The 21,964-nt window shown below is 38.8% G+C and overlaps 1 protein-coding gene across 11 annotated transcripts in view; it reads left to right on the top strand.

The window, feature by feature from the left end:
* LOC129762280 (monocarboxylate transporter 12-like) overlaps positions 1-21,964 on the top strand; it is a 660,562-nt gene that overhangs the window by 626,162 nt on the left and 12,436 nt on the right. For 2 of the 11 annotated variants that reach the window (XM_055760406.1, XM_055760405.1), the window contains exon 2: positions 7,597-8,223. The exons of 8 other annotated variants lie outside the window; for them this stretch is intronic. In XM_055760406.1, the coding sequence (XP_055616381.1) occupies positions 7,755-8,223 (469 nt within the window). In that variant the 5' untranslated portion in view covers positions 7,597-7,754. Of the gene's footprint in view, positions 1-7,402; positions 8,224-21,964 lie in introns of those variants that run through there. One more of the 11 variants, XM_055760407.1, reaches the window with a different exon arrangement.

The following is a 21,964-nucleotide window of genomic DNA, read 5'->3' as shown; positions in this document are numbered from 1 at the left end:
ATCAAAAAAAATTATTTTGGGTGGGACGAAGTTCGCTGAGTCAGATAGTGGTATATAATATAGCAGGGGTGGTTAAACTTTTGCACATTAAGGGCGACTAATTTTTGAAATGTTAGAGTGCGGTCTACCGACGTTTATTGTATCAAAAAGTGATTAGAAAATGAATGCAGTACTAGAGGATAAAACAAAGTTTTAATCCTCCTGTACTCGCACGCTAAATCATAACTCGTATACTCGCACACGGTGTCACAAGCTATGCGTGTCTCTGTAATTCTGCTATTGTGTATTTTTAGACCTTTGTGGTAGTTATTGAAAGTGAAAATGATATACAAAAAATATTTTTTCTTCAATTTCATTCAGTTCCAATAGTCATTTAATTTATCCTCATCTACAAAAAGTTATAAAATCTCTGATCGTAATGTAAAACCATATGCTCGAGTATAGGTGGGTCAGTTAAAGGGAACCATATGTCATACTACTAAATATTAAATGATAAATTACTCTAAAAAATAAAAAAATAAATTTATAAATTATTATCGTTTATTTTTCTAAGAAAATTGTATTTATGAACATACAAAACTTTTATTTTCCACAAAAATTCCAAAAAATTATTATTATATTCCTCAATTACCCAGGGGCATGAGAGTTATCTACCGGAAATATTGTCCCTCATTATGTTAATTGAATCGAAGGGTCAATTCGAGCCCTATAACTATCACATCGAACAAACTTTCCAATTTTGTAAATCGATAAAATCTTATCGAATCGAGTTATTTCTAGTACGTCATATATTGCATACACCCAGGTTTTTTCAACGTTTGCGAAATGTTTCCCAAAGTAAAATATCAGGAATTCATCAAGCAAACCAAACTCGAAAAATTATGCCGACAGCTTTCACCCGATTGTATCTATAACAGCAAAATAGAAAAAGTGTTGGCAGCACTGTCAAGCTACAATGTGTTATTAACTGCCCGTAAAAAACTATCCTGATAGTGGTTTCAATACACCCGCGATATTCTCGAAACTGGTTCCGATGACTTACGGAGTTCTCGCTGTTTAACTGTACGCGTTATCCGGTCCGTGTGTGCTCTCGCTGGTTCAGATTACCCGACGTTGTGATCCGTGACATCAGCCTCATTGTATATTCGCCATTGCAAAGCATTGCGACACACACATCCAGAGAACTATGTCGACTACCCGTACTCCTCCTTCCAGTCTCAAGCAAAGCAAACGAAGCGACCACGGGCAACCGATGAAAACACTGAAGCTGGTGAGGAATCTATGACTCTGGATGTCGCAGTGCGAATGATGATGAATCAGTTCACTGAGACGAAAACGTTGATCGACGAAATGCGCAACGAAATAAACAACAGGATCAATGCTGTGAAAACTGATCTGGAGGAAAAATTATCCACTGTTTCGAACGACATTCATTCACTAAGAGCAGAGTGTGCTACGAAGTTTCAAAACCATGACGCTGTGTTATCCGCGTTGGACGGAAAAATTGACGAAATAACAACAACGATGGACAGTCTTGAGAACAGGAACGAATTAATCATCAGCGGGAAACGCGTATCTAAACGGTGAGGATCTTCTGGCGCACTTTGAAGCGATGTGCAAGCAACTAGGAATGGACGAGCGAATGAAGTCAGCGGTTGACATTAGGCGTCTCAAAACAAGAACTGTGAAGGATGGTGAACAGACTCTTGTGATGGTGCAGTTTGCATTACGGAATCAACGAGATGACTTCTATAGTGCCTATCTCCGGAAGCATAATCTATAGCTGAATCATCTTGGATTTGAGTCGACGCGACGTGTCTACGTGAACGAAAATCTAACGGTAGGAGCGCGCATGCTGAAGTCGGAAGCTGTACACCTGAAGAAAGCGGGCAAGCTCACTACAGTTTATACCAAGCTAGGAGTTGTTTTCGTTAAGCATACTACTGCTGCATCGCCTATATCCATTCAATCTAAAGAACAACTGAATCAGTTTGCGTAATTATGTATCACGTATCCACTCTCAGTGTTTGTAACATTATTGCATTTGTTGTGAAATTGTATCATTATGAATAAGATAAATTGTATTCGTGTATTATTGCAGCCCTCTGAAATTTGCATCCCTTTGCACACCCTATGCCCTCGATGAATAGCCACACTTTGACGTACATTCCCGCCGCTGTGATGAACGCAGTGCTTTTACCCGGAAAACTAAATGTGTGCCACGGAAATGCCCAAAGTATATGTGCCAGGAAATCAGCCAAACTGGACGAAGTAAAAAACCTGTTGCAAGATTCTAAAGTCAGCGTTGCTTGTTTCACAGAATCATGGTTGTCACCCACAGTTAGCAACCGCAATGTCACCATTCCTGGATACCAAACCATTCGCAACGACAGACTGTACTCTCGCGGAGGTGGTATTATATTCTATCTCAAGGATCATTTACGGTATACAAAGTTTTTTGAGACAGTTTTAGGAGTCGAATCTGATGAGCTGGCTTTCGCGTAGGCCACAGCATCAAGACGGCGACGTTACGTGTATACGACGATTTAGCGGCCACAGTAGACAAGAAGGGATCAGCCATACTGCTATTGCTAGACTTTTCTAAAGCGTTCGATACCATCTCACATCGCAAGCTATGCACAAAACTCCGTACAAAATTCAATTTCTCACCCGGAGCAGTAAACCTAGTCAACTCTTATCTACTGGAAAGGACACAGACAGTTTTTTGTGGTGAGCAGTGCTCTGAGGTTGGTTATGTTACATCTGGCGTACCACAAGGGTCGGTGATTGGTCCCTTGTTGTTTTGCTGCTATATCAATGATCTCCCGACAGTGCTAAAATGGTGCTCAATTCAAATCTATGCAGACGACGTTCAACTATTTTTTTTTTATTCTTTATTATAGAGACTTTCAGCCGTAGGCTGGTTCATCTCTTTACACGTTCAACTATACATTAGACGCGTTGGCACGAGAGCTAATAAGAATGGCGAACGATGATCTTGCACGAGTTGCTGAATGGTCCGATCGCAATGATCTTCATGTAAACCAATCGAAAAGTAAAGCACTATTTGTCAAAAGAAACCGACGTAACATGGTTCGAGTTGATTCACTGCCTGACATCATCATGAAGGGACAAACTATTGAATGGGTTGATAGAGCTGCAAATCTCGGTTTCGTGTTTCAAGCTGACTTGGAGTGGGATGGACTCGTCAACCAACAGTTCGAAAAATCTACGGTTGCCTGCGAACGCTCTATAGTACAGCTTCCGCTGCTCCAACGAATGTTAGGCTTAAAATCTTCAAGGCATTGATTCTGCCACATTTTCTGTTTGGTGAACTTCTGCATGTCTCACCTAGTGCATACTCCATGAACAGATTACGTGTAGCACTCAACAGCTGTGTCCGTTTCGTCTATGGACTAAACCGCTACGCAAGAGTAAGCCATCTCCAGCCAAATTTGATCGGTTGTCCATTCGAAAACTTGTATGCATACCGTTCGTGTGTCTTTATATGGAAATTGCTTAGAAATCGTTCCCCACCAGCGCACTTTCAACGACTGATCCCGTTCCAAAGCCTCCGTTTGCAGAACTTCATCCTTCCTTTGAACAATACAGCTGCCTACGCAAGGACAATGTTCGTCAAAGGTGTGGTAAATTGGAATCTGATGCCTTCTGCGATTAAACACTCGTCTTCGGAAGCAAGTTTCAAGAGGGGCTGCCTCGACTTATGGAACCGTAGATAAAGTTGCAAAATTGTTAATGTTACATTAGTTTAGTTTAGTTTTTTTTTTATATTATGTACTAGCGTTTTACAACACGGAGGCAGTATTTTATAAGGGATTATCCCTTACACTGCCAGATAAATAAATGAAATGAAATGAATGAAATGAAAGATGGCAGTACACTGTTTGTCCGGATATTAAATATTTGATACTTTTTGACAGATAAAGTTTGGTTTGATATTTGTACAAGCACTATTTTGTTTGCCACTCTTCAAATTTCAACAGTGGCAAACAATGCAAAATATCGAACATGAAAAAATCGACTGAAATAGGTGACCTAAACATGTACCGACAGGTTCGTAGAACAGACCGAAAAAATATTTTAGGCATCCAATAACTGAATGTTTGCTTGTTGTTTTTTGTGTCGAATAAATTGTGAAAGAGCACCCTAACGAGTTCAACTAGAATTACATTATAGGGTCCAATTTTTAATTTTAGAAATTTCCAATTTCTCATTCATCATTGTTATTCTATTCATGACCATGTTTTTGAAAGAAATCTCCAAAATTATTTCACATTACTTATCATAGTTTTAATATAAAAATTCGATATTTCATTAAAACTCGCATTCACAGTCTTCATAAGCAATGTGTGTTCCCGCTCGAGAACGGATCGTCCGGTTTAAGCTGTCTGTTTTGTTGTGTTGAAAATATTACAACGGAAACTTTAATGAAGAAATATCTACTCTTACAACTAATATGTTTTATTGAGGTTTGCCTATAAAATGATCACGGCAAGGAGGGATATTTAATCTATTGTGTTTGGAGTAGGCACCATTCTGGACCAGCTGTCGGGCGCCTAGGACTACCTACGCGGCGACTGGTAGGCCGCGGACTACCGTTTGGCTATCCCTGTAACATAGCATATATCGCAAAAACGATGCGTAATATGCGTTTGAAATCGCGTAATTTTTCGTTACAATTTTTGTAGAGTGACCCCTTATATAGATATCAAAGACGTAGTCCTACGTCAAAACAAAGATAAAGAGATTTTTTAAGATAAGAAAAAGATTTTATCATGGGAACCCTGCTTTCCACTCTGCCAATGCACCGTCAGGACTGGTCTGCGAGAAGGACTTCGATTTTTTCGGGCCAGTAAGAAACCAAACAGGACACGGAAACAGAGTAGCCAAAAGATGTCCCAGGAAGTTGTACAATGAGTTTGGATCTCACTACCTGTAGAGTTTTTGTCTGATTTGACTATCCGCCACTACAGCGGAGAAGTACTAGTATCGAGAAAACGGAATGGATTTCTTTGAAAAAGACATCAATACACCATACTGTTCTCAATTCCGCGACTGGCATTGAATTTCTCGGCGATATTATAATCCGACAGCCCTGGGTTTTCCCTAATCGTTCTCAACACCTTCAAATGCAGCTCACGATCCTTAGTTCCACTACGACGAAAGCTATGATCCTACCGATCGATAGTATGCCGCTAACGGAAATGTTTGAGAACGCTGCACAAGGTCTGTTTAGCCAATTTAATCGACTTCACTATTCGGAAGTCGGAATTTCATAATTAATTTTCGATTCGCGACTTATATCAAGTATAACTTCTTTGAGTCAAAATGAATCGTGATGAGCTTTTCAACTTTTTAGCTACGGAAGGAGGAAACACTTCAAAACAAACTACTGTCAAAAAATTCCAGATTCGACCACTAGGAGCGCTGCAGTAGAATAAGCAGGGCGGACAGATATTAAATGACACGAGCTTTATGATGGAAGAAAAGTATGACCAATGCTTTGAATGGCAAGTTCTTTTAACAATTTATCTGAATAGAGCTTTTAATTTCACTGAAAAAGACAGTTTTAAAATTACACTCTTATCTATTAGTCAACTAATGATTAGTTTATCTGTGCACTTTTTTTTGGGTTCCTTCAAAGAATATCGTTTCACTGGGATTCAATAATATCGATTGTTATGTTTTGTCCTCTTTCCTCTAAATGTTGTAGTGTCCTGCAAGAAAGAAAAGTCGAGGGAAAGGTACACCCAAACTAGCGTTGGCAGAAAACATTTCATCTTTGGCAGAAATGATGCCATTCCGCTTGCTGAAGATTCAAATGCGCAAAAAATTAGCTGTTTTAAAAGCTTAAAAATGGTTTGTATGTATGCGAGCAGACATCTCTTTCTGTTTTCTTTTTTCATTTCATTTGGGATTGTGCCAAAAAAAAAACGACGTCAATGGGGATCGAAACGTCCACACTATCCACATGGCTAAAGATGCTTCAGCAGTCGTTCAGCAAATACGTAATAATATTGCACCTGATTATAAAATGAAATTGGGAAGTGTTTTTTAAGAGTAAAAAAGGAGCGCATGAAGGAGAACAATACCTATCTCGGTCTGGGCCGTGTATGTGGCAAAGTATGCGGAAAGCTTATTTGTCTTTTGTTTCGCTCGCTCGTATTGATCTTATATTGCTGTACCATGTATATTATACAAATGCTTACCAGTATTTGTGAGTCATGACATTTTCTGTTATGTTATGTCTCATTTAATGTCATAAATCGGGATGACAAAACATGAGCTAAAAATCAATTTTAAGTGTATAATAAACAAAAAAAAAGAAAAAGTATCTGATATGCCATGAACAGACTTAATGAAACAATATCTCATGATTGAAAAATAATTTTGCTCAATGGAGATTCCGGTGCCAAAAAACACGCCTTGATTGTATTTTGAGTGACAAGTTCGAGAATACGCGCGCATGTAGTGCATGTCGAGAGAATTTTTTCCGACGAAAAATCTCCTAGCCTGACGGGAATCGGATCTGAATCCCTCTAAGCTAACCACTTCTTCATCAATGGCACTTACGTTCCTAGAGAAACTCTGCCCTGTCAAATAACACACCTTGAAGTGGTCAGTTCAAAGATACGCGTGTATTTCCATCGACGAAAAAATCCGGTCAAATCATGAATCGAGGCCGAAGTTCACATCGTAATATAATGCCAACCAATTGATCATTAGAAGCTAAGATTAATTCAGAGTATACTTCATGGAGAGTGTTTTTAGAGACATAGAACTTTAAATTGAAATTGAAACTGAACTAAAATCGTGTTAGTTTCCATAAATGTAGGTCTATTCGAACTTAAATATGATTTCTGGCACATGGGCACACCGGCGGATAACGGCTTTTTGCAGCTCAACGACGTAGACCAGCGATTTCCCAAGCCCATCAAAGTCCAACGAGGTTGAATTGCATGATTCTGGAGTCCAATTCAAGTGTTCATTAGTTGTCCGCGTTTTTTTTTCAAAAAATCAATTGTGGCGTAGCATGTTGCACATCTTCTTGACGCCGTAGCTCCTCCGCATTACGAGCACTTAATTGAGTCAGGGTCCTGTAGGGGTAATCATTTAATCGAAATGATGCCTTCCACTGAACACAATTTTCCTGTGAAATTCGGAATCAACAGCAAGTTCATTTTGAGTCCTCCAACCAAATGTACGCCATGCGACATCAACTTTTTCACGAGTAGGTTAGATTAACCCGCAAAATCCACGTTACCATATAGACTCAAATGGCTGTTCCTCAACACTACGCTTTACGACAGCAGTAGCTTCTTCGTCACGCACTCTACATCTACGACATCTCAGACAATGCGTGTTATCCTGTAAAGTAACAATGCTACGCAAAGGATCCATTGCTTGAATTAATTGGTTGATTATGTTGACCCTAGAATGGGCGAAAAGAGTTTCTCAAATTGTATTTATTTTATATTTATTTTTATATTTTACGAAATCTAAAAATGAATAACGAAAATTTTCCAACACATGATGTTTGTACCGTAAACGATCAATCGCGTCAATGTTCAATAGACCCTTAATCTGCGCTACAAGAAGCGAACTTGTGATTGTGAAGTGCCATCGTGACAATATTTACATGTTCTTCCAATTGTGCATTACAAGTGCCCAGTTAGTAAACGACACCAAAGAAATACCACGCCAAAACAACACCTCCACTAGATTACCTCGCAATGCGGATACTATTCCAGAACGACCCATACGGGAACTGCGAAGATTCCGGCGTTGCCACCAGTGCCGACGCGCATTCACTCGAATTTGACGAACCTGCGACACCCCCACCCCCACCAGTGCATGTAAAATGTCCCTCTCCAAGTGGGTCCGTTGCATTTGCGGCGGCTGCTGCTATTGGCGTAATGGCGGCAGCTGGAAATGGAAACCCCCCAACGGCAACCACACAGGCGGCGTCAAACGGTACGACTTCGGCACCTGGTGGCGGCCAGCAGCGTACTTCCAGTCGAATGTCCAACACGAGCACCAGCACGATTAAACAACACTACTATCCAGAGGGTGGCTGGGGTTGGATTATCATCGTAGTTGGACTCATGGTGCATACTCTCACCCACGGATTACAAACATCGGTTGGGATCTTGATGGTGGAAACGCGTCGGCGATTCCACATCGACAGTATCATCGATACAGGTGAGGTAGTAATGAGCATTTAATTTATGTTTAATAGCCCATTCACACTTTGAAACTTTTACTTGTCGAGCAACAGTTATTAGCAAAGTTTGAATCACATGGAAAATCATGCATAAAACAACAAAACCGGTCAAAGTTGAGCGGAAAACACAACCATAAACACTAGCCACAACTTTTAATCGCTGTTCCAGCTTTACTTCTGAAACGTATACTGTTTGCACCCGACAGAACGACTGTCGATGCTAATTTGTTTTGATATGATGATCCAGCTGAAACAGAGCATAAGTAAAACTTGCTCCGAACCATTTAATTCTCCTCCTAAGCACGGGACTGTGTACAGACTCCATGAGACGCTGAAACCCACAAAAAAAGCGAGCAACTCTATAAAACGTCTGTATGCTATCGCTACAACTGTTGCATCTAGTCATTTCCATAGAAAATGCAATGGAAGCACTTCTCAAGGGCCATAAATAACATTCCCATTCAACCGGTCCGTCGTTCCACGTTTCGGTTAGACATTATCATCGTTTTGGCCAAATTCGCCCGAAGTCAAAGTCGAAGAAAAAGGTCAAATATGAATAAAACACCAGCTGGGTAACCCAGTCGAAGTCTGGTCTCTCCTACTCCCTTGCCCAACAACCGATACGTCCGAGATTTAATTTATGTGGCCGTCTTGCATTTTTTCTGCGTGGACCAGAAGCAAAACAATTCAATTTATGTTCCACGTTTTGGAGTGTTTGACGGTGACTTCCAGTAGAAACCAAAAACTATAGAGGAACAGTTTGGCAGCAAACAATTTCATTAAAATTTAACTGTCTCGTGAGTCCCATCTTCTAAGTGTTGGAAGCGACATCTTTTAGTGAAATCTACGACGTATTTGGTTGTTACCGCCATAACTCTGCGTGAAATAGCTCTCACTAAATCAATGCAGTCCGAGCAGACGACGGCGGCAACCGTCGACTGTCGCGTGGAGATATGATTTTTAATGTCGGTACGCAGTTCCTACTGGGAATGGCCGTCACAAGCTGTGTGACATATAGGGTAGTAAACCAAATCTATTTCATAATAATGACAGAAAAAATATGTTTAAAGTTTGGCTGTATTATTCTCGAATTTGAGAAACTTGCATGACTCGTACCGTTATTAATTTTCAACAACGAGAAAAGCTGAGGTAATAATATCACCAGTTATGGTGATTTCAGGACGATTATACTCCCACTTCAATCAGAAGTTTTATCACTTGAAATACATGCTGCCTTTACACCGAGGGTAGAGGTTTTGAATCGACAAACTTTTGCCTACATCACAACCGACAAGAATGGAAAACTACCCCTTCCCGACATTACCAGAAATAAGTTACATGGACGGAATAATTTCCTATGTTTTCTATGTTGTTTAATCGTAACTGACGAACCCAAAAGTTGCGAACAATACCTACAACAACACCCGTTGTATGAAATTAAGTTTTTTATGAGTTTCACTTTCACCACCGACATTCATTTGTTTGGTCCACTCCATTGACAGCAATTTTCAATTGAACAGAACAGTTGCAGTGGCGGCATATAGACGCGCCCAAGGTGCCGATTGTGTTCCCTCGAAAGTTAGTCCCTGCTTGAAACAGCCACGGGAGAAAACTAATTTGAGAGGCAAATGCTTTTTGTATTTTTTGTCCTCGTTTCTTTTCATCAAACACCCAATACCGAAATTTCACGACGCTATACAATTATTATTATTATGGTATGATATGATATGTTAACCACGGGCTGTATATTTTTCAATAAGAGAATCCGACAATTCTTTCTCTTGGTAGAGGAGAATTTCCGAATGCCCACCTTTTTTTCAAAGTTTGAGTTTTTATTGCAAAAAATGGTTCTATCCTAGCCACAAACTTCTCCCACCCTTCTGGCAACATACCAATTCCTCGTATAAAGAACTGCTGGTCTGAAACAGTTACCCAATTTTTGGCACTTTCATAAGATTCATTCCAGCCAGGCCCTTCATCATGTATCGGAACACATGGTAGTCGGAAAGGGCGATATCTGAAGAACGTTCCCATTGTAGTACACAAGGAAAATCCTAACGACTTGAGCAACATGTGGCCGAGCGTTGTGGTGCAGCAAAATCGCTATATCGCTTCTTTGCTCATATTGCGGCAATGCTCGACTCGACCCCTCCCTCTCTCTAAGCGTGGAAACACACTAGACGGCTCACCCGCGCGGTTTTCGCAATGACAAGTCGCAGCAGGAGCTCGATGTAAAACACATCCAGCGACTCTCGGCGGCTTCACTAGCTGCCATTATTATATTTTATAGACGCAAGAAGCAAGAAGATGCAAGAAGAGTCTATGGCACAAAGTACAACTGTTTGGACAGTAAGCGGATTAGAGGGGAGGTATATAAAGACAGAATGGTGGAAAACGGAAGAGGGATGTTTACCTGAGCGAGAGGGAGAGAGAAGTTGATCACAAACCTCTGAAATATTGCATTTCTCGATAATTTGGGGGGTATTCGAGAATCCGTAGCTACATGACCGCAGAGTGATTTTCACGTATTGGCTCACCGATAGCACATTTATTATTGCCTTGCTTCATGTGCACTGCATAAACACTAATACTATCACAAAACCGTTGCGGCGCATCATCTCCATCGAGCCACCGCAGAGAATGAGGAACCTTACAACTGTGATTTTAGAACCAGCCACATCCGCTCCGTCTTGTGTGTTTTATCTCATTCACACTCCATTATCGAGGCCCCGCGGCGGCCTGTCATTGCAAAATCCGCGCGGGAGAGCCGTCCAGTGTGTACTTACGCTAAGGAGGGGCTGCCATACAAATGAAACACAAATTTCTGCATTACTCGAGAATTTATCAAGCAAATGAAACCAAATTTGGCATGTGGAGGTTTCAGGATCCAATGAATAATTTTATTTTTGTGACAAAACGTGTTATTTAAACACAAACGATAATGAGTGGTGCTGTTGAATTTTTTCCTACTATGTAATAATTTAAATGTTATTCTCAAATGAAGTGATAGAGAAACCAAGGGATTACTCTAAAGAAGCAATTGTGATATTAAATTTATAGTTATATCATCAGTACATGGAGCATTTCAAGATATTAGATATTAGATATTAGATTTCAAGATATTAGTGTCCGAAATATGATTCAGAACGGTACATTAATCATTTCGAACACACTCTTAAATTCACAGAAGCTGTCTTCTAGCAAAAAAAAATAAACATTATTTTGCTTTTCATTACTTCGGATATTATTTCGAAAGACGAAAGTTTTGGTGGTCCGAAAAAGGACAGATAGGTTTGTGTGGTTTTGTAGAAGCAGCTGAAAATGAGTGATTCGAGATTCATGTTTGTTGGGTACAATACACGAGATTTGTGTCCTTATTGCCAATGCACGTAGCGCACTCAATTTGGATCGCAACGTTTATTCTTGTGCTAGACGCCGTGGCGATTATGTATTTGTTTTCCCACCACCGATAATCATTTGATAACACATGAAATCAACAATTCGTACGTATGAGTAATCATACAAAAATAATATCCGCCTAACGGTATATTTCCTATTTAGTATTTCACTTTTGCCTTGCCTCTGTCCATTAGTGCAAGTGAAGAGGTATCAACGTTCATATCCTTGCATCCCAAACGTAACGTTTCAGTTTCCGAGATTTTCGACATACACCCATGCACAGATACGAAAATACATCGCACTATCGACCAGATATCATACAAACCGACGCGATGCCTCCGCAGAACAAGATTGCACCACTGTGTGCGACAACTATCTTTCGTTCTTCCTTTGTATGGAGCAAAACCATTGTGTGTGACATCAGCTTTGAGAAAGGCTGTTACCTGCTAGCTGGAGCGAGGCTGTGACTTGAGTAATGATAATAACGTTTTGATTTGCAGAGAATTTAATATTTCTGAAGCCTTTTTGTATATTTTTGTATAGTATTGCTTCTGAAACAACGGGGTGTCGCAGAACGAATTCCAATGAATATTTTAAAACTTTAGGACAATAGACCTAGAGCGTTACATAGGGATTTTTGAAAATTCGAAAATTTCCAGGATGACGGCCATTATTGTTAAAAATAAGTTATTTTCCATGAAAAATCGCTGTCTCGAAGCTCAAGAAAATAAAAATGAGATATCAAAAAACGGTTGTGTAACGCTCCAGATAATTCATTTGTACATGATGATAAATTTTTTTAGCCAAATCGGTCGAGTAGATCCTGAGATATGGATACCATCAGCTGAAAAAATCCCTTAAGGTGACCTCATACTTTTGGCTGTAACATTATAACGAAATCAAATGTCTAAAAATCCTCTTAGATCAACATTTCTGAGGGCATAAGCTACCCAAAATGCAAAAAAACAAAAATTCGATTTTATCGACCTTTTAAACTGGGTCCCCCCTTAAATTGCAATATTTTTCTATTCAAATTATCCGTAGAACGTAGAACGTAGATTTGCAGGATTTCTATTCCATAAAAATTCTGATTTGGTACCATTACTGAAAGACGTAGTCCGTAGACGTAGAAATAGATAAAAAATTACGTAGTTTTTTTCTATCATTAGATTAGACTGGTAATATCTCCTACCTTGAAGTGAAATTCGTTGCTCTATATTCTCAAAGTGATCGATATCGACCCCTTGGGGTCGAACATGATTTTGTTATGTGCTGATTTATTGCTGGCACCTAGAAATATGATAACGGGCCATCCACATGCCACGTGGAATTTTTTGGGAGGGGGGATAATATAAAATATATGAAAATGTCCAACATTTGAAACAGAATTCTTTTCAAACAACAAAAAACAATATTTATTTGAAGTTCATTGTGAAAACATAATGCATGGTGAAAATTAAATCTTTGAAATTCATACCATAGAAAGCTTTGTTCAGTGCTCTGAAATAGTTCGCCAGATCCTCAGACTACTCACTCATAAATCTGAACCACCCAGGGTGCTCGTTGGCACATCGCAGCAGAAGTAGAAATGTCAATGAAAGAAGATTCAAATCATAAATCACCTAATGATATGAGCCTCTTCCTCTGATTCAGAAATACCGAGGTGTGTAGCAATCCGAGGCTTCGAGGCTTCCTCTCGAAGCCTCTGTCGGGCGATTTGGAGCATTTCTTCAAATTAGTTTTCTTCTTGTGGGTCTCGTTAAAACTTTGGTTGAAAACATTTAATTTTTTTTTTTTGAGAGAGAGAAAAACGCTGGTGCGTACTTTTTGCCCCACAGCCCCTGCGCACTTTTGCCCCACAAGCAATTTTTCAACTAATTGATTTAAAAAACAGGAAGTGGGTTATATCTATGGTATAACCGCAAGGGTGACGTAGGACTCTCGTTGATATAGAGATCATTTGTATGAAGTTGAATCTGAATTCATTCTGAATGAATGAATATTTGGAGAACTTCGAAAACGAGAGCGTTACGTTGGAGGCACAAGGTTTTATGCATCCAATATTGGATACGGAAATATCCTAATCTGAAGAATAATCTTCAGAAGCTATCCTGTTGATTGCGATTGATTGAAAAACCACAAAACCAAATGTATTTGGTCACAGTGTTACATGGATAGAAAACATTCAATTAAACTCTTTCACATGAATATATTTTGAAAATTCCCAGAGGAACTGGCAGATTATTTTCAGTAACGATTAGTTATTTCCACATTTTCCTCGATACTGGAAGCCCACCAGTGGTTAATTCCAACTCGATAACCACCTGTTAATAGCACTTGATTGAAACATATTTGGTCACAGTGTTACATGGATAGAAAACATTCAATTAAATTCTTTCACATGAATATATTTTGAAAATTCCCAGAGGAACTGGCAGATTATTTTCAGTAACGATTAGATATTTCCACATTTTCCTCGATACTGGAAGCCCACCAGTGGTTAATGCCAACTCGATAACCACCTGTTAATAGCACTTGATTGAAACATATTTGGTCACAGTGTTACATGGATAGAAAACATTCAATTAAACTCTTTCACATGAATATATTTTGAAAATTCCCAGAGGAACTGGCAGATTAATTTCAGTAACGATTAGTTATTTCCACATTTTCCTCGATACTGGAAGCCCACCAGTGGTTAATACCAACTCGATAACCACCTGTTAATAGCACTTGATTGAAACATATTTGGTCACAGTGTTACATGGATAGAAAACATTCAATTAAACTCTTTCACATGAATATATTTTGAAAATTCCCAAAGGAACTGGCAGATTATTTTCCAGCAATGATTAGATCTTTCCGGAACTTTCTCGATGCTGAATGGCATCCTAACGAAAAGAGTTCTGCGCGTGTATGTGTCGATCCTTCGCCGTCCACCTCCTCCAGCACGTTAGGCAACGATGTTGTCTTGTCGATGTCCTCACGAAAAATGAATGTGTCTCACCACCAGAATATCGCTTAAGTATGCTTTTTGTGTGTGATTAAATCGAGAGAAGGTGTGGTTTACAATGGCAATTTGGAAGGCAAACTAGAGGGGAATGAACTCTCTGAGCTCGGAACTTTCGGCGACTGAGCAATAATCGATTGCGGGCGCATACAATATTGGATACGGAAATATCCTACTGATGGGGAAGAATAATCTTCTGAAGCTATCCTGTTAATTGCGATTGATTGAAAAACCACAAAACCAAATGTATTTGGTCACAGTGTTACATGGATAGAAAACATTCAATTAAACTCTTTCACATGAATATATTTTGAAAATTCCCAAAGGAACTGGCAGATTATTTTCAGTAACGATTAGATATTCCCACATTTTCCTCGATACTGGAAGCCCACCAGTGGTTAATGCCAATTCGATAACCACCTGTTAATAGCACTTGATTGAAACATATTTGGTCACAGTGTAACATGGATAGAAAACATTCAATTAAACTCTTTCACATGAATATATTTTGAAAATTCCCAGAGGAACTGGCAGATTATTTTCAGTAACGATTAGTTATTTCCACATTTTCCTCGATACTGGAAGAAGCCCACCAGTGGTTAATGCCAACTCGATAACCACCTGTTAATAGCACTTGATTGAAACATATTTGGTCACAGTGTTACATGGATAGAAAACATTCAATTAAATTCTTTCACATGAATATATTTTGAAAATTCCCAAAGGAACTGGCAGATTATTTTCAGTAACGATTAGATATTTCCACATTTTCCTCGATACTGGAAGCCCACCAGTGGTTAATGCCAACTCGATAACCACCTGTTAATAGCACTTGATTGAAACATATTTGGTCACAGTGTAACATGGATAGAAAACATTCAATTAAACTCTTTCACATGAATATATTTTGAAAATTCCCAGAGGAACTGGCAGATTATTTTCAGTAACGATTAGATATTTCCACATTTTCCTCGATACTGGAAGCCCACCAGTGGTTAATGCCAACTCGATAACCACCTGTTAATAGCACTTGATTGGAACATATTTGGTCACAGTGTAACATGGATAGAAAACATTCAATTAAACTCTTTCACATGAATATATTTTGAAAATTCCCAAAGGAACTGGCAGATTATTTTCCAGCAATGATTAGATCTTTCCGGAACTTTCTCGATGCTGAATGGCATCCTAACGGAAAGAGTTCTGCGCGTGTATGTGTCGATCCTTCGCCGTCCACCTCCTCCAGCACGTTAGGCAACGATGTTGTCTTGTCGATGTCCTCACGAAAAATGAATGTGTCTCACCACCAGAATATCGCTTAAGTATGCTTTTTGTGTGTGATTGAATCGAGAGAAGGTGTGGTTTACGATGGCAATTTGGAAGGCAAACTAGAGGGGAATGAACTCTCTGAGCTCGGAACTTTCGGCGACTGAGCAATAATCGATTGCGGGCGCATACAATATTGGATACGGAAATATCCTACTGATGTGGAAGAATAATCTTCTGAAGCTATCCTGTTAATTGCGATTGATTGAAAAACCACAAAACCAAATGTATTTGGTCACAGTGTTACATGGATAGAAAACATTCAATTAAACTCTTTCACATGAATATATTTTGAAAATTCCCAAAGGAACTGGCAGATTATTTTCAGTAACGATTAGATATTTCCACATTTTCCTCGATACTGGAAGCCCACCAGTGGTTAATGCCAACTCGATAACCACCTGTTAATAGCACTTGATTGGAACATATTTGGTCACAGTGTAACATGGATAGAAAACATTCAATTAAACTCTTTCACATGAATATATTTTGAATATTCCCAGAGGAACTGGCAGATTATTTTCAGTAACGATTAGTTATTTCCACATTTTCCTCGATACTGGAAGCCCACCATTGGTTAATGCCAACTCGATAACCACCTGTTAATAGCACTTGATTGAAACATATTTGGTCACAGTGTAACATGGATAGAAAACATTCAATTAAACTCTTTCACATGAATATATTTTGAATATTCCCAGAGGAACTGGCAGATTATTTTCAGTAACGATTAGTTATTTCCACATTTTCCTCGATACTGGAAGCCCACCAGTGGTTAATTCCAACTCGATAACCACCTGTTAATAGCACTTGATTGAAACATATTTGGTCACAGTGTTACATGGATAGAAAACATTCAATTAAATTCTTTCACATGAATATATTTTGAAAATTCCCAGAGGAACTGGCAGATTATTTTCAGTAACGATTAGATATTTCCACATTTTCCTCGATACTGGAAGCCCACCAGTGGTTAATGCCAACTCGATAACCACCTGTTAATAGCACTTGATTGAAACATATTTGGTCACAGTGTTACATGGATAGAAAACATTCAATTAAACTCTTTCACATGAATATATTTTGAAAATTCCCAGAGGAACTGGCAGATTAATTTCAGTAACGATTAGTTATTTCCACATTTTCCTCGATACTGGAAGCCCACCATTGGTTAATGCCAACTCGATAACCACCTGTTAATAGCACTTGATTGAAACATATTTGGTCACAGTGTAACATGGATAGAAAACATTCAATTAAACTCTTTCACATGAATATATTTTGAATATTCCCAGAGGAACTGGCAGATTATTTTCAGTAACGATTAGTTATTTCCACATTTTCCTCGATACTGGAAGCCCACCAGTGGTTAATTCCAACTCGATAACCACCTGTTAATAGCACTTGATTGAAACATATTTGGTCACAGTGTTACATGGATAGAAAACATTCAATTAAATTCTTTCACATGAATATATTTTGAAAATTCCCAGAGGAACTGGCAGATTATTTTCAGTAACGATTAGATATTTCCACATTTTCCTCGATACTGGAAGCCCACCAGTGGTTAATGCCAACTCGATAACCACCTGTTAATAGCACTTGATTGAAACATATTTGGTCACAGTGTTACATGGATAGAAAACATTCAATTAAACTCTTTCACATGAATATATTTTGAAAATTCCCAGAGGAACTGGCAGATTAATTTCAGTAACGATTAGTTATTTCCACATTTTCCTCGATACTGGAAGCCCACCAGTGGTTAATACCAACTCGATAACCACCTGTTAATAGCACTTGATTGAAACATATTTGGTCACAGTGTTACATGGATAGAAAACATTCAATTAAACTCTTTCACATGAATATATTTTGAAAATTCCCAAAGGAACTGGCAGATTATTTTCCAGCAATGATTAGATCTTTCCGGAACTTTCTCGATGCTGAATGGCATCCTAACGAAAAGAGTTCTGCGCGTGTATGTGTCGATCCTTCGCCGTCCACCTCCTCCAGCACGTTAGGCAACGATGTTGTCTTGTCGATGTCCTCACGAAAAATGAATGTGTCTCACCACCAGAATATCGCTTAAGTATGCTTTTTGTGTGTGATTAAATCGAGAGAAGGTGTGGTTTACAATGGCAATTTGGAAGGCAAACTAGAGGGGAATGAACTCTCTGAGCTCGGAACTTTCGGCGACTGAGCAATAATCGATTGCGGGCGCATACAATATTGGATACGGAAATATCCTACTGATGGGGAAGAATAATCTTCTGAAGCTATCCTGTTAATTGCGATTGATTGAAAAACCACAAAACCAAATGTATTTGGTCACAGTGTTACATGGATAGAAAACATTCAATTAAACTCTTTCACATGAATATATTTTGAAAATTCCCAAAGGAACTGGCAGATTATTTTCAGTAACGATTAGATATTCCCACATTTTCCTCGATACTGGAAGCCCACCAGTGGTTAATGCCAATTCGATAACCACCTGTTAATAGCACTTGATTGAAACATATTTGGTCACAGTGTAACATGGATAGAAAACATTCAATTAAACTCTTTCACATGAATATATTTTGAAAATTCCCAGAGGAACTGGCAGATTATTTTCAGTAACGATTAGTTATTTCCACATTTTCCTCGATACTGGAAGAAGCCCACCAGTGGTTAATGCCAACTCGATAACCACCTGTTAATAGCACTTGATTGAAACATATTTGGTCACAGTGTTACATGGATAGAAAACATTCAATTAAATTCTTTCACATGAATATATTTTGAAAATTCCCAAAGGAACTGGCAGATTATTTTCAGTAACGATTAGATATTTCCACATTTTCCTCGATACTGGAAGCCCACCAGTGGTTAATGCCAACTCGATAACCACCTGTTAATAGCACTTGATTGAAACATATTTGGTCACAGTGTAACATGGATAGAAAACATTCAATTAAACTCTTTCACATGAATATATTTTGAAAATTCCCAGAGGAACTGGCAGATTATTTTCAGTAACGATTAGATATTTCCACATTTTCCTCGATACTGGAAGCCCACCAGTGGTTAATGCCAACTCGATAACCACCTGTTAATAGCACTTGATTGGAACATATTTGGTCACAGTGTAACATGGATAGAAAACATTCAATTAAACTCTTTCACATGAATATATTTTGAAAATTCCCAAAGGAACTGGCAGATTATTTTCCAGCAATGATTAGATCTTTCCGGAACTTTCTCGATGCTGAATGGCATCCTAACGGAAAGAGTTCTGCGCGTGTATGTGTCGATCCTTCGCCGTCCACCTCCTCCAGCACGTTAGGCAACGATGTTGTCTTGTCGATGTCCTCACGAAAAATGAATGTGTCTCACCACCAGAATATCGCTTAAGTATGCTTTTTGTGTGTGATTGAATCGAGAGAAGGTGTGGTTTACGATGGCAATTTGGAAGGCAAACTAGAGGGGAATGAACTCTCTGAGCTCGGAACTTTCGGCGACTGAGCAATAATCGATTGCGGGCGCATACAATATTGGATACGGAAATATCCTACTGATGTGGAAGAATAATCTTCTGAAGCTATCCTGTTAATTGCGATTGATTGAAAAACCACAAAACCAAATGTATTTGGTCACAGTGTTACATGGATAGAAAACATTCAATTAAACTCTTTCACATGAATATATTTTGAAAATTCCCAAAGGAACTGGCAGATTATTTTCAGTAACGATTAGATATTTCCACATTTTCCTCGATACTGGAAGCCCACCAGTGGTTAATGCCAACTCGATAACCACCTGTTAATAGCACTTGATTGGAACATATTTGGTCACAGTGTAACATGGATAGAAAACATTCAATTAAACTCTTTCACATGAATATATTTTGAATATTCCCAGAGGAACTGGCAGATTATTTTCAGTAACGATTAGTTATTTCCACATTTTCCTCGATACTGGAAGCCCACCATTGGTTAATGCCAACTCGATAACCACCTGTTAATAGCACTTGATTGAAACATATTTGGTCACAGTGTAACATGGATAGAAAACATTCAATTAAACTCTTTCACATGAATATATTTTGAAAATTCCCAAAGGAACTGGCAGATTATTTTCAGTAACGATTAGATATTTCCACATTTTCCTCGATACTGGAAGCCCACCAGTGGTTAATGCCAACTCGATAACCACCTGTTAATAGCACTTGATTGAAACATATTTGGTCACAGTGTTACATGGATAGAAAACATTCAATTAAACTCTTTCACATGAATATATTTTGAAAATTCCCAAAGGAACTGGCAGATTATTTTAAGTAACGATTAGATATTTCCACATTTTCCTCGATACTAGAAGCCCACCAGTGGTTAATGCCAACTCGATAACCACCTGTTAATAGCACTTGATTGAAACATATTTGGTCACAGTGTTACATGGATAGAAAACATTCAATTAAACTCTTTCACATGAATATATTTTGAAAATTCCCAAAGGAACTGGCAGATTATTTTCCAGCAATGATTAGATCTTTCCGGAACTTTCTCGATGCTGAATGGCATCCTAACGGAAAGAGTTCTGCGCGTGTATGTGTCGATCCTTCGCCGTCCACCTCCTCCAGCACGTTGGGCAACGATGTTGTCTTGTCGATGTCCTCACGAAAAATGAATGTGTCTCACCACCAGAATATCGCTTAAGTATGCTTTTTGTGTGTGATTGAACCGAGAGAAGGTGTGGTTTACGATGGCAATTTGGAAGGCAAACTAGAGGGGAATGAACTCTCTGAGCTGGGAACTTTCGGCGACTGAGCAATAATCGATTGCGGGCGCATACAATATTGGATACGGAAATATCCTACTGATGGGGAAGAATAATCTTCTGAAGCTATCCTGTTAATTGCGATTGATTGAAAAGCCACAAAACCAAATGTATTTGGTCACAGTGTTACATGGATACAAAACATTCAATTAAACTCTTTCACATGAATATATTTTGAAAATTCCCAAAGGAACTGGCAGATTATTTTCAGTAACGATTAGATATTTCCACATTTTCCTCGATACTGGAAGCCTACCATTGGTTAATGCCAACTCGATAACCATCTGTTAATAGCACATGATTGAAACATATTTGGTCACAGTGTAACATGGATAGAAAACATTCAATCAAACTCTTTCACATGAATATATTTTGAAAATTCCCAAAGGAACTGGCAGATTATTTTCAGTAACGATTAGATATTTCCACATTTTCCTCGATACTGGAAGCCCACCAGTGGTTAATGCCAACTCGATAACCACCTGTTAATAGCACTTGATTGAAACATATTTGGTCACAGTGTTACATGGATAGAAAACATTCAATTAAACTCTTTCACATGAATATATTTTGAAAATTCCCAAAGGAACTGGCAGATTATTTTAAGTAACGATTAGATATTTCCACATTTTCCTCGATACTGGAAGCCCACCAGTGGTTAATGCCAACTCGATAACAACCTGTTAATTGCACTTGATTGAAACATATTTGGTCACAGTGTAACATGGATAGAAAACATTCAATTAAACTCTTTCACATGAATATATTTTGAAAATTCCCAGAGGAACTGGCAGATTATTCTCAGTAACGATTAGATATTTCCACATTTTCCTCGATACTGGAAGCCCACCAGTGGTTAATGCCAACTCGATAACCACCTGTTAATAGCCGCGCGTGTATGTGTGTGTAGCAATGTCTTCCCAGGGAACCGTTTGTGGCATCACTCTCCTCCTGATAGATTCCCTTCTGGCCTATGGTGCACAAACAGGCTCTTGGTGACACCGTTCATCCGCGCTTTCATGATAAATAAAGAGCTTCACCGCAACAGCTACAACATGCTCCAATCGCTGTTCAATTAGAACTGAGTGGATTTCCGAGCGCCGCTCGCTTATATACCGATTGGTGATTTCAATAGCCTGTTTTGAAAGCAATTTTAAGAC

This window comes from Toxorhynchites rutilus, chromosome 1, assembly GCF_029784135.1.
Source record: "Toxorhynchites rutilus septentrionalis strain SRP chromosome 1, ASM2978413v1, whole genome shotgun sequence".
NCBI lineage: Eukaryota > Metazoa > Arthropoda > Insecta > Diptera > Culicidae > Toxorhynchites > Toxorhynchites rutilus.
This window is presented reverse-complemented; position numbering and strand designations above follow the sequence as displayed.